Source organism: Podarcis gaigeae (genome assembly GCF_964106915.1).
Source record: "Podarcis gaigeae genome assembly, chromosome: 16".
Classification (NCBI taxonomy): Eukaryota; Metazoa; Chordata; class Lepidosauria; order Squamata; family Lacertidae; genus Podarcis; species Podarcis gaigeae.
The window spans coordinates 25,823,402-25,836,691 of NC_139693.1; the positions used below are offsets into that span (position 1 = coordinate 25,823,402).

At 47.7% G+C, this 13,290-nt stretch overlaps 1 protein-coding gene across 1 annotated transcript in view; it reads left to right on the plus strand.

The window, feature by feature from the left end:
• Positions 1–13,290, plus strand: part of LOC310833938 (scavenger receptor class F member 2-like) — a 49,947-nt gene that overhangs the window by 16,575 nt on the left and 20,082 nt on the right. The window contains 3 exon segments of the mRNA XM_083717115.1: positions 92–611; positions 2,751–2,969; positions 5,621–5,749. Coding sequence (XP_083573241.1) covers positions 92–611; positions 2,751–2,969; positions 5,621–5,749 — 868 coding nt within the window.

Below are 13,290 nucleotides of genomic sequence, written 5' to 3' on the forward strand. Positions count from 1 at the left end.
CTCGGTTTTTTTTTTTAAAAAGGTTCCCGCTCCTCCAGCCCCTGCGCTAACCTTGTTGTCGTCATCCTCCCCCATCCCTCCCCCCCCCCAGAGTGTCCCCGCCAGTTCTGGGGCCCCGACTGCAAGGAGATGTGCCAGTGCCACCCCAACGGGCAATGTGAGGACGTGACGGGCCAGTGCACCTGCAACGCCAACCGCTGGGGGCCCAAGTGCGAGAACGCCTGCCTGTGCAAGCACGGCAAGTGCGACCAGAAGACCGGCAAATGCACCTGCGAGCCCAACTGGTGGGGCCCCCAGTGCTCCAGCGCCTGCTACTGCAGCCTTAACTCCCAGTGCGACCAGCAGGTGGGCACCTGCATCTGCCAGCCGGGCTGGTGGGGCCGCAGCTGCAACAACCAATGCTCCTGCAACAACTCGCCCTGCGAGCAGTTCACGGGCCGGTGCCAGTGCCGGGGGCGCACCTTCGGCCCTCGCTGCGACCGCTACTGCCAGTGCCACATGGGCAAGTGCAACCAGCTGGACGGGACCTGCACCTGCGAGCCGGGATATCGGGGGAAGTTCTGCAGGGAGCCCTGCCCGGCCGGATTCTACGGGCAAGGCTGCCGGAGGAGGTAAGGCAGGGGGGCAGCAGTCATAGAATCATAGAACCTTAGTAAAGGTAAAGGGACCCCTGACCATTAGGTCCAGTCGTGGCCGACTTTGGGGTTGCGGTGCTCATCTCGCTTTACTGGCCGAGGGAGCCGGCGTACAGCTTCCGGGTCTTGTGGCCAGCATGACTAAGCCGTTTCTGGCAAACCAGAGCAGCGCACAGAAACGCCGTTTACCTTCCCACCGGAGTGATACCTATTTATCTACTTGCACTTTGACGTGCTTTCGAACTGTTAGGTTGGCAGGAGCAGGGACTGAGCAACGGGAGCTCACCCCGTTGCAGGGATTCGAACTGCCGACCTTCTGATCGGCAAGTCCTAGGCTCTGTGGTTTAACCCACAGCGCCACCCGCATGCCTCATAGAACTTTAGGAGACCCCTAAAGATCATCTGGTCCAATCCCCCAGCCAAGAGTCCCCTGAGAAACATGTGTGGCGAAATTGCAAATCATGCCTAGCGGAAACTCATGCGCCGAAAGGTGGATCAGTGCTCTGGTTTTGGGAAAACGTGGGATGGCCCAGAATAATATCCCCAAGCCCCGCCCCTGATTCCTCCCACTTAGTCACGCCTCCTCAGCTTCCCACCAAGGGAGCCAGCATGGTGTAGTGGTTAAGAGCGGTAGTCTCGTAATCTGGTGAACCGGGTTCGCGTCTCTGCTCCTCCACATGCAGCTGCTGGGTGACCTTGGGCTAGTCACACTTCTCTGAAGTCTCTCAGACTCACTCACCTCACAGAGTGTTTGTTGTGGGGGAGGAAGGGAAAGGAGAATGTTAGCCGCTTTGAGACTCCTTAAGGGGAGTGAAAGGCGAGATATCAAGTCCAAACTCCTCCCCTTCTTCTTCTTCTTCTTCTTCTTCTTCTTCTTCTTCTTCTTCTACTACTACTACTATTTAGCTTTCCTGCAAACTAGAATGTGAGAAGAGCTTTGTACCTGGTTCAGGCCAAAAAGGTCCCATCTTTTTTTCTCTTTTCTTTTTGAAATAATTTTCATTTGATTTTACAAACACAAAGTTATAACAATACCAAGTAGATAACCATACATTGAGATTTCTCTCAATCTCCTGACTTTCCCCCCTCCCCTCCGTGGGTCCATCTTCAGTTACATATTGTTTCGCAATCCATATATTAATATCTCTCCATATTTGTCCCCAGGATTTGTTACATTACAAGTGTTATTAAAATCCTGCTAATGTTTTTATCTGCTTACAGAGGCTTCCTAAATAAGTTGCAAATTTCCCCCACTCTTTCTTAAAGTTTTTGTCTTCTTGGTTCCTGAGTTTTCCAGTCAGTTTTGCCATTTTGGGGTACCCCAACAGCTTAATTTGCCATTCCTCTCTGGTAGGGACTTCCATCTCTAGGCTAGTAGCATCCATGCTGCTGTTGTCTCATACATAAAAAGTATTTTTTGCTTTTTTGCAATCTTGGTACCTACAATTCCTAATATAAAAGCTTCTGGGTTTTGTTTTGTTTTGTTTTACAAAAGTTATTTTAGACATTTTTTTCAGTTCATTATATATCATTTCCCAGAATGCTTTTATTACCTTACACAGCCACCACATGTGATAAAAGGTACCTATCTAGCCCAATCTCTGGAAACTGTGGGTTTCCATGTTCCTAAATGCTTAGCTTTTTGGAGTGCACAGAACAAGTCCTCCTTGCCTTACCCCATTCATCTTCTCCAGAGTCACCCTAGGCCAGTGGTGGCCAAACTTGGTCCTCCAGCTGTTTGGGGACTACAATTCCCATCATCCCTGACCATTGATCCTGTTAGCTAGGGATGATGGGAGTTGTAGTTCCAAAACAGCTGGCGGGCCAAGTTTGGCCACCACTGGCCTAGGAGCTCATCTTCAGTAGCTGACTCACCGCCTTAAATTCTGATTGGCTCCCATCAGTACTAAAAGGGAGGCGTCTTCTCTGTAGTCCTTTCCTTTCATGTTCATTGGACAGTTCTAGGATGCTAGAGGGTGGGACCCTGCTGCAGAAATAGTAACAGGCCTTGCACCCCCTGTGACCCCAGCCCACTACACTTGGGGAGGACCAGGTGCTTTGCAGAGCTTTGTTGATCTCCTTCCTGACTGACCTGCCTCTCTGTGGCTTTTCCAGGTGTGGGCAATGCAAGGAGCTTCAGCCCTGCACCATTGCGGACGGGCGCTGCCTGGCATGCGAAGCTGGCTGGAACGGCACCAAGTGTGACCAAATCTGCTCGGCAGGCTTCTACGGGGAGGGCTGTGACCAGACCTGCCCTCCCTGCAAGGACGGCCACACCTGCAACCACATCAACGGCAAGTGTTCCCACTGCAATCCTGGCTGGATCGGGGACAGGTGAGTCTAGCAAGGGAGTTTGGCGTGGGCTTGTCAAGGGCCCTTAGAGCACCAGGCTGTGACTTGCCCTACCTCCATCTTTATTACCACAGTGCAGTGGTAGAGCAATAACAATAACGACAGTGATAATAATGATCTCTGTGTTGACATTTCCATTCCACCTTAAGGAACAGACATGGAATTGTTACGTGTCTGTTTACATTCCAGCACAGTATGCTGGGAACTTCTCTTGTGTGTATAGCTGTTGCTTTTAGCTGTTATTTCTGAGACGACATGAGAGAGAGAGACGACATGTTTATTTGTCTTGATTTATGATGAATAAATCTGTAGTTGTATGCTTCCACAAGCCTCACACCTATTCTGTGTGCACAGTTCGATCTGCTGATAGTGTGCCCTGGCTGAGTAAGCCCAGGTTGCTGATTTACGTTGGAGCAGAGGTGATGGTCTTCGCAGTGGGACGGCTGGAAAGGAATGGCCCAGCCGGGGCTGGCCTCCCGGCCCTCTGCATGCCAACACTCTATACTTGCTTGCCTGATGGTTACAGGGCAGGCAGATTTCAGGCTTGTCAGATCTACTTTGTTTTATATTAGATTTCCAACCTCTGAAACACCTGGTGCAAAATGCATATTGTCAGAGGCAGGATGGTTCTGAATGCCAACTGGGGGGGGGTAATTTTGGGACTTCCTTTTGAAGCATCTGGTTGGCCACTGTAAGAACAGGAAACTGGACTAGGTGGTCTGATTCAGCATAACCTTAAAAGACAGAGAGGATTCAAGTGCAGAGTGGCTCTGAGCCCAACAATTAGTTTTCAGTACCAAAACTGAAGTGGAGATACAGTGGTGCCCCGCAAGACGAATGCCTCGCAAGATGAAAAACCCGCTAGACGAAAGGGTTTTCCGTTTTTCGATGCACTTCGCAAGACGAATTTCCCGGAAACGTCTTGTGATTTTTTTCGCTTCCCCCCCTTTTTCTAAGCCGCTAATAGCCTTTTAGCCGCTAAGCCGCTAAGCCTTTAATAGCCGCTAATAGCGCTAAGCCGCTAATAGGGTTGCTTCGCAAGATGAAAAAACCGCTAGACGAAGAGACTCGCGGAACGGATTATTTTCATCTTGCGAGGCACCACTGTACAAATGTCCACTCCTAGTTAGAGTTAAGAACATAAAAAGAGTGTGTTGGGTCAGGCCAATGGCCCATCTAGTCCATCATCCTGTTTGCACAGTAGCCAAGAAGGCAGGCAGGATCCGGGCACAAGAACAGTCTCCCTTCCTGCATGCAGTTTTCAGCAACTGGTCTTCAGACGTCTTGCTGCCTTCATGGTTGGAGCATAACCGTCATGGCTAATAGCTATCCAAATTCACCATGAATCTGCCCATTCTTCTTTCAAAGCCACCCAACGTCACTGCTTCCCGTGGGAGCGAGTTCCACAGTTTAACTACGTGCTGTGTGGGGAGAAGTGCTTTTTAAGTACATAAATAAAAATCCACCCTGAATCTTCCAGCGTTCGGTTCTCAATTTCAGCAGCCCGATTTAGAAATATATAAACGGTGCTGCTGCTGTTATCAAGAGCCGGAAATGCTTATTAATCTACTGCAAATCAGGCAGAGATCTAACGGCAGATCCTGATCTGTTCTCCACCCACTTGTGGTCAAGGCAATGAACTGCTGGAGATGGTGATGTGAAAAAGTTGTGTCAGTAAGCTAAGAAGCAGAAGCAAAAAGCTGCTGTTGTTTTTTTAAAAAAAATTATTAAAGATTTTTGTGATACAAAAAAACCAAATAAACAAGGAAAAATAGATACAATATAGCACCTCCACTTTCAGCTCCTAGGGTCTTTTTTTTTTTACTGTCTGTTTACATTTGGAATGGGGCACTCTTGTCATCGATTTTGGGGGGAAAGAGGAGAGGCAGGGAGGGGTTGGGGAATGATTATCTGTTCATTCTATAGCAGGGTTTTTATGTCAGCATCTCATGGGTAGGTCCTTTATTTATATAGTTATCTTTTTATTGGTGCTGTGAGAGATTGGAGGGTCCAGGGTTTGCTTGGTTTTGTTTGTTTGTTTGTATGTGAGGGGGGAGGTGTTGTTTTGTCAGCCATATTGATCTGTATCCTGTTGGGGGAGGGATGGGTAACAACAACAACAATTTATTATTTATAGCCCGACCATCTGGCTGGGTTTCCCCAGCCACTCTGGGCGGCTCCCAATCAAATAATAATAATAATAATAATAATAATAATAATAATAATAATAAAGTGACAAAACATCCAACATTAAAAGCTTCCCTAAACAGGGCTGCCTTCAGATGTTTTCTAAAAATCAGATAGTTGTTTATTTCCTTGACATCTGATGGGAGGGCGTTCCACAGGGTGGGCGCCACTACCGACAAGGCCCTCTGCCTGGTTCCCTGTAACCTCACTTCTCGCAGGGAGGGAACCACCAGAAGGCCCTCAGAGCTGGACCTCAGTGTCAGGGCTGAATGATGGGGGTGGAGACGCTCCTTCAGGTATACTGGGCCGAGGCCGTTTAGGGCTTTAAAAGTCAGTACCAACACTTTGAATTGTGCTCGGAAACGTACAACAGCTATTGTGCTGAAAGCTGTTCTGAGAGCGGCTGTTCCTTCTTGTTGCCGCTCACCATCTTGAACTTCCTCCAGGTGTGAGACGAAGTGTCGCAATGGGACCTACGGCGAGAACTGCGCCTTTGTCTGCAACGACTGTTTCAATGGCACCTGCGACTTCGAGTCCGGGCGCTGCCTCTGCCGGCCAGGCTTCCAAGGAATTTGGTAAGTGACTCAGCACCCCAATGCAGGGTCTCCATTCTGCTCTTTTCATTATTCCTGTACAGACCTGCCACCTGCTTCACAAAGAAGAAGCCTGGATAGCTCAGCTGGTTGCAGCGCAGTGCTGATAATAATAAGATTTTAGGATGACCCCCATATTGGGACAGCTGCGTATTCCTGCATAGCAGGGGGTTGGACTAGATGATCCTCAGGGTCCCTTCCAAACCTATGAATCTGTGTACGATAAGTTTAAAATGCTAAATATTCAACTAAATGAAGTATAAAAAAACACCTTTCTACAATTGTGCGGCTGATATGCCACAAAACAGTTATCACTTACTTGACACAGTTTATAAATCGCTTCCCATAATGTACGTCGAAGCAATTTTGCAAGGGAAGCAGTTGAAAGCTGTTCAGTGTATGAGAACATTGGCCGCTGTGAGAGAAGGATGCTGGACTAAATGGGCCACTGGTCTGATCCTGCAGGCTCTTATGATGCCCTTATGTTCTTACAGTGAGGGGGAAAGTATTTGATCCCCTGCTAAATTTGCCCGTTTGCCCTCTGACAAAGAAATGACCAGTCCATAATTTTAATGGTAGGTTTATCGTGGCTGTGAGAGACAAAATAACAACAGGAAAACCCCCAGAAACCCAGAAGACAATAGTCAGAGATTGATGTGCATTATAATGAGTGAAATAAGTATTTGATCCCTTTGCAAAAGATGACTTAGTACTTGGTGGCAAAACCCTTGTTGGCAATTACAGAGGTCAGACGTTTCTTGTAGGTGGCCACCAGGCAAATTTAGCAGGGGATCAAATACTCCCCCCCCCCCCTCACTGTAAGTCTGTTCTGCCAGGTTTTGGTGTGGGTCAGGTGTAACTAGAGAAAAGTGAAAAGCTAAACAAAAAGAGTCCTATAGTTGTGCTGCCATTGGGCTTTTTCCTCCCAGGCCATAATAGTGTGTTTGTGTTTGGGGGGGGTGTTGTGTTTTTTTAAAAAAAATCTCCTGATTTCACCCCCCCCCCAACAACAACACCAACCCAGGGAAAGAAATGAAAGTGTTTTCACAGCTGACCCTCTGCACTTTGCTTTCTTTTGCACTCATTTAAAGATGACTCGGAAGAGCAAAGTGTCCCCCAGAAAATCACCCATGTCATTTTCTTAGTTTCTAGAGGATAAGAGGTTAGAGGGATGCGGGTGGCGCTGTGGGTTAAACCACGGAGCCTAGGGCTTGCTGATCACAAGGTCGGCGGTTCGAATCCCCACGACGGGGTGAGCTCCCGTTGCTCAGTCCCTGCTCCTGCCAACCTAGCAGTTTGAAAGCATGTCAAAGTGCAAGTAGATAAATAGGTACCACTCAGGCAGGAAGGTAAACGGTGTTTCCGTGCGCTGCTCTGGTTCGCCAGAAGTGGCTTAGTCATGCTGGCCACATGACCCGGAAACTGTATGCCGGCTCCCTCAGCCAATAAAGCGAGACGAGCACCGCAACCCCAGAGTCATCCGTGACTGGACCTAATGGTCAGGGGTCCCTTTACCTTTTTAGAGGATAAGAAAAGCTGTGCTGGATCAAGCCAATGCCCATCTAGTCCAGCATCCTCCTTCTTTGGCGATCACTCATAGCCGAATAAGATTGTCTTCCATAAACACAGTTTTAAAAGTGAGTCCCTAAGTGACTGTGGAGGCCAATTCTGGATCCACACGTCCTTCCACAGTGGGGACATAGGTTTCCGGGCAAGAGTTGAGCACAGTGAGGGTTTGCCAAGCGTGCCTTCCTCTTAGCGCGTTTCTCCCTTTCGTCTTGAGTTTGAGTGTCTTCACAATCTGTGACACCTTTGGTAAAGGCTGTTTTCCAATTGGAGCACTCGCAGGCCAGTGTTTCCCAGTTGTCAGTGTTTATACTACATTTATTAAGATTTGCCTTTGAACCTCTTTTGCTGACCACCAGCATTATGCTTACCATTTTTAAGTTCGGAAGCATTTCTGCAGAAGCAGAGCATGGACATCATGGTTAGTAGCCACTGATAGCCCTATCCTGCGATCCTCTTTCAAAGCCATTCAAGTTAGTGAGCGTCACTGCCTCCTGTAGCAGTGAGTTCCACAGTTTAACTATGCGCTGGAAACACTGCAAAGTTGCAAAAAAAAGAGCAAATTGCAAGTTTGCCCACTGAATCCCAAGTCATTTCCCAATGATATAAATCTTTTTAAAAGACATTTTCAAAAACTGCATCATGTTCTTCCTCTCTGCCTCCGGATCTGGATTTCTCGTCTCCTGGGAATTAAGGGAGAAACCAGCTTTTTATTGCTGCTGCTGTTCTACCGAGAGCTGGCCTGATTACATTTGGCTGCTTAGTCTGTTTCCAAGGCTCAATTTGGGCTCAGTGAACCATACCAGGGGGTTTTTTTGGGGGTAGTTCCACCAGGGCGTCTCGCTGTCTTCTTCCTTAACTCTGTTAGCACAGCCCACTCTGCAAGTTTTGCCTTCAGACCATTACTCATCACTTCCTCTGTCAGCTCCAATCTGCAGCGGGGCCTTGCTTGCATTTTTTACATTTCTTGACAAATACTTGGTATATTTTCAGCGCAGCAAGCACTTCTCTCTGGAAGTATACAGTATATGGGAACTTCTCCCCCACTTTCTCAGATCTTGGTATATGTGCCAAAAGTCATCTGTCTGTCACTGGATGAGAGCTGTTCCATTTGTTGTTGTGCGATGTTAAGAGTCCTCGTACCCAGCACGTGCAATTCTAGCGTTCGGTAGGAGCATTGCTCAGTGGTTAGAGCATCCGCTTCGCATGCAGCAGGTCCCAGGGTTCAATCCCCAATGGCACCTCCAGGCAGGGCTGGGAGCACCCGCTGCTTGAAACCCTGGAGAGCCTCTGCCAGTCAGAGTTGGTAGTACTGAGGTAGAGGGACCAATGATGTGAATCAGTATAAGGCTGCCTTATACAGTGATGGGGAAGATTTATATAAAGAAGGTCCCAGGTTAAGTCCCTGGCATCTCCGGGTATGGCTGGGCGAGAATCCCTACCTAGAGAGCTGCTGCCAGTCAGTGCTGACACCACTAGGCTAGATGATATTTGTTGCCCACAGCAGCCCTGGCAACCGGAGGAACCTGCGCGGCTTCAGAGCTGTGTCAGCAGATGGAAAGCCCAGAGCAGGCTAAAAATAAGATTTGGTCAGGAGTTACTCATCAGCTTGCTTGCTGGCTACCGAGAATGACTGTGTGTTCAAACGGGCTCCATGGTGTGATTGTTTTGCAAGCGAAAGCTCTTCCTCTCTTCCTTTTGCGGTTCTTTCCTCTCCACCACAAAAGTTGGAAGCAGGGATTTGTGCACAGCTTCCTTGGAAAGGAACACAGAGCAAAGTGTCCCGTTTGTCTGAAGAGGGCTCTTTGTTTCGATTTGGGCTTTTTGTTGTTGTTTTTCCATCACAAAAAAGCTAAAGGATAGTTCATAGAGCTCCTACGGATGGTTTCATTGCCTCCCGCCATGCAGCCGTTGCACTGAACAGAATTTGTGCCAAGGTGCTGTTTTGTTTATTTATTGATCAGTATATATATATATATATATGGGACGCGGGTGGTGCTGTGGGTTAAACCCCAGAGCCTAGGACTTGCCGATCAGAAGGTCGGCGGTTCGAATCCTCGTGACGGGGTGAGCTCCCATTGCTCGGTCCCTGCTCCTGCCAACCTGGCAGTTCAAAAGCACAGCAAAGTGCAAGTAGATAAATAGGTACCGCACCAGCGGGAATGTAAACGGCGTTTCCGTGCGCCGCTCTGGTTCACCAGAAGCGGCTTAGTCATGCTGGCCACATGACCCGGAAGCTGTACGCCGGCTCCCTCGGTCAATAAAGCGAAATGAGCACCGCAACCCCAGAGTCGGTCACAATTGGACCTAATTGTCAGGGGTCCCTTGGTCTTTGGATATATATATATATATATATATATATATATATATATATATATATGTATATCCCCTTTCTAGAACAAACAACAACAATAACACAAGACCCTGGGGCTTCTTCGCTTTCCTCTTAAAATAAAGCAAGGGCAATATCCATCTAAATAGACCTGCTTGCGTTTTAGCTGAGCTTCCTTCTTCCGATGACCCTCCAAATTTGTTTTGGGTGTTCCTTCAACCCTCTGGAGCAGATTTGGGGTGGCAAAGAGGGAGGAGAGGGAGAGGAACTATTGTGCAAGCAAAAATCTTTGCACTAGTACAGTGTTTCCCAAACTTTGGTTTCCAGCTGTTTTTTGGACTACAATTCCCATCATCCCTGACCGCTGGTCTTGCTAGCTGGGGATAATGGGAGTTGTAGTCGAAAAACAGCTGGAAACCCAAGTTTGGGAAATACTGCACTAGTAGCTCTGTTTAACTGGATGCCTCCCCAAGATTCTAGTCCTCATGGTTCAGAATAAAAACCTGGTTTAAATGGGAACGTAAGAATGTGCCTTCTGCCAAGTCTGACCATTGGTCCACCCAGTTCAGTTTTGACCACACTGACTGGCAGCAGCTCTCCATTCAGCACCATGTTTTGAACTATAGTTCCCACCAACCCAGCACCATATAGCCATACTGGCTGGAGCTGATGGGAGACAAAGTGCAAAATATCCGGTGGGCGCCAGGTGAGCAAAGATTGCTTTGTTTTTTATATATATTAACATTTTATGTGATTTTACAAATACAAAATTCCAACAATATCACAATTACACTCAAAATGCAAGATTCTCTTGACTCTCAGACTCCCCCCCCCCCCCCATTCCCTCCATGGATCTTTATGTTATCCTTTTCAACTGCATATTATCTCTATATTTTAAATTTATTATCCAGAGTTTTTGTTAACGTTGCAAGTGTTGTTAAAAACCTGCTGATGTTTTCATTTGTTTACAGCGGTCTCTCAGATAAAATGTGTATTTCCCCCCGTTCTTTTTGAAAGCTCTCATCCGCTTGATTTCTGATTCTTCCAGTTGTTTTTGGCATTTCTGCATATTCCAGCAATTTAGTTTGCCATTCCTCTCTGGTAGGGTCTTCTTTCCACCCCTGGACTAAAAGCATCCTTTTAGGTAAAGGTAAAGGTACCCCTGCCCGTAAGGGCCAGTCTTGACAGACTCTGGGGTTGTGCGCCCATCTCACTCAAGAGGCCAGGGGCCAGCGCTGTCCGAAGACACTTCCGGATCACGTGGCCAGCGTGACATCGCTGCTCTGGCGAGCCAGAGCTGCACACGGAAACGCCGTTTACCTTCCCGCTAGAAAGCGGTCCCTATTTATCTACTTGCACCCGAGGGTGCTTTCAAACTGCTAGGTTGGCAGGCGCTGGGACCGAGCAGCGGGAGCGCACCCCGCCGCGGGGATTCCAACCGCCGACCTTTCGATCGGCAAGCCCTAGGTGCTGAGGCTTTAACCCACAGCGCCACCCGCGTCCCTAAAAGCATCCTTTTAGCCCACAGCAAATCCTGCTTTGAAAACCACATGGACTCCTGACCGTCACACCTCTTGCGGCAGCAGGTTTTGCAAATAAATTCCACGTTGTGCGAATAAGTCCTTTAGAGCAGGCCTGCTTGCAGCTGCTCTGTGGGCTGTGAGTGGCCCCGACCCTTTTCTCTGCCAAGAGGCACGTGGCACCGGGGAGGCAAGAACCCTAGCCAGCAGGAGAGCTTTGGATGTTCAAGAGGCATGAAAATCCCTGACAGAATCTGATGGCTGTGGAATGGCAGCAGCTGTTCTCATCTGACATGCAGCCAGCAGCTTTGCAGCTTGGACCTTCCTTTAGCTGAAATACAGAAATGTAGAACTGAAAGGAAACCCAAGGGCCACGCAGCCCAACCCCACACAATGCGGCGATCGCACTCTGGCAGGTGACCACCCAACCTTTTGCCAGATGTTGTGCCAGTCAGAAACAATAAAGGGATCGTAGCGATATGGGAAGCTGCTTTATACTGAGTCAGAACCTCGGTCCATAAGAACATTGGAAGAGCCCAGCAGGATCACACCAGCGACCCAACTAGCCTAGTATCCTCTGCTCATAGTGGCCAACCAGACACCCATTATGGGAAGCCTAAAATCAGGACCTGAACACGAGGGCAGCCCCTTCCCCACTGCTGATTCCCAGCAGCTGGCCTTCAGATGTGATTTGCTCAATACTGTCTGCACTGACAGACAGCAGCTCTCCAGAATGCCTTTTCATTTTACAGTAGAGAAAGGGAGCAACCCGTAGCCTAGTGTTGAATTGACACACATTTAATTGGGATGTAACCCATTCCAACACAGAGACAGGTGATCATAGACTATTATTATTATTATTATTATTATTATTATTATTTGACAAACTAATAATCATACATAAATAAGAATAAAAATGCCCCACCACCACCGAGACCATTCCATTGTAGCCATCCAACCTCCCAAAATCTCAACACCCCTTGCGATGGTTTGACCCCTTTCCGTTTTACAGTAAAAATTCTACAGACACCCTCCATGTCTCCTCAAAATCATTTCTCCTGCATTCCGCCCCCCCCCCCGTCTTACCTTATTGATTTATCATCAATAGCTATATCCTACACCTCTACATACCATTCTTCCATTTTATGGTCTGCTTGCCCCTTCCACTATCATAATTCGGGCAGCTATCAATAAATTTGTGAGCAAGTCCTTCCTAGCCTGCGAACCTTCCACCCCATTGTAAATTGAGAATAATGCTACCTCCGGTCAGTTTTAGACAGGTGGTCATAGACCTTGAAGGCTGGGTTGTGGCCTTATCAGTTTTCTGTTCTGAAATTCAGCATGTTTCTAATCCTCATGGCCAGACATGGTTTTATCATTCCATTTCCCTCTGTCTCTCCTAACCCTTATTTTTATCTTTTGGCACCAGCTGGAAACAACAACATTCTGGTATGCTTTCTGTTAGGACACCCTTGGGTGATTTAATAGCCACCCCTGCTTCTGGAGGGGAGAGCAAAGGGTGACTTGCCTGCCTTCTCTCTCTCTTTCCCCCCCCCCTCACCTGATAATTCCTTCCTCAGGTGTTGTGGGAATGTTCAGGGAGGCAGGAGAGGATGTATTGTTTATTAATATCCTTCCTAACTTGAGTCCTTCTATAACTTAGCAGAGTTTTAACATTCCCCTTTAAACACACAGCAGGTAGCTGGTTGCAAGCTTGTTTAAGCTTCTCAATACTGATTCCTGGTAAGATCCCTTATTTCCCTATTAAAAGGATAAACACGCCACAATCTTATTTAAGGTATATAAAATAAGTTTACTCACATCATCAGTTCACAGTTGGATCCCTGCAGGCAGATTTAGTTACAGATATATACATATGAGTCTATCCCATACGGAGATAGTCTCTTTGTCCTCTGAAAAAAGCTGCTCCAATAAAGAGAGGAAGTCAAAGAGAGTGTGTGTGCTGCATGCCTTGTGCTTTTGTTACCTGCACAGGTAAGGTCACGCCCACCTCTAGTCATATGCAAAAGGAAGTATGTTCCAGCCCAGGAGGAAACAGGAAGTTTTCGACTGGCTGGAAGAAACATCCCCTTTGCATGTCCACT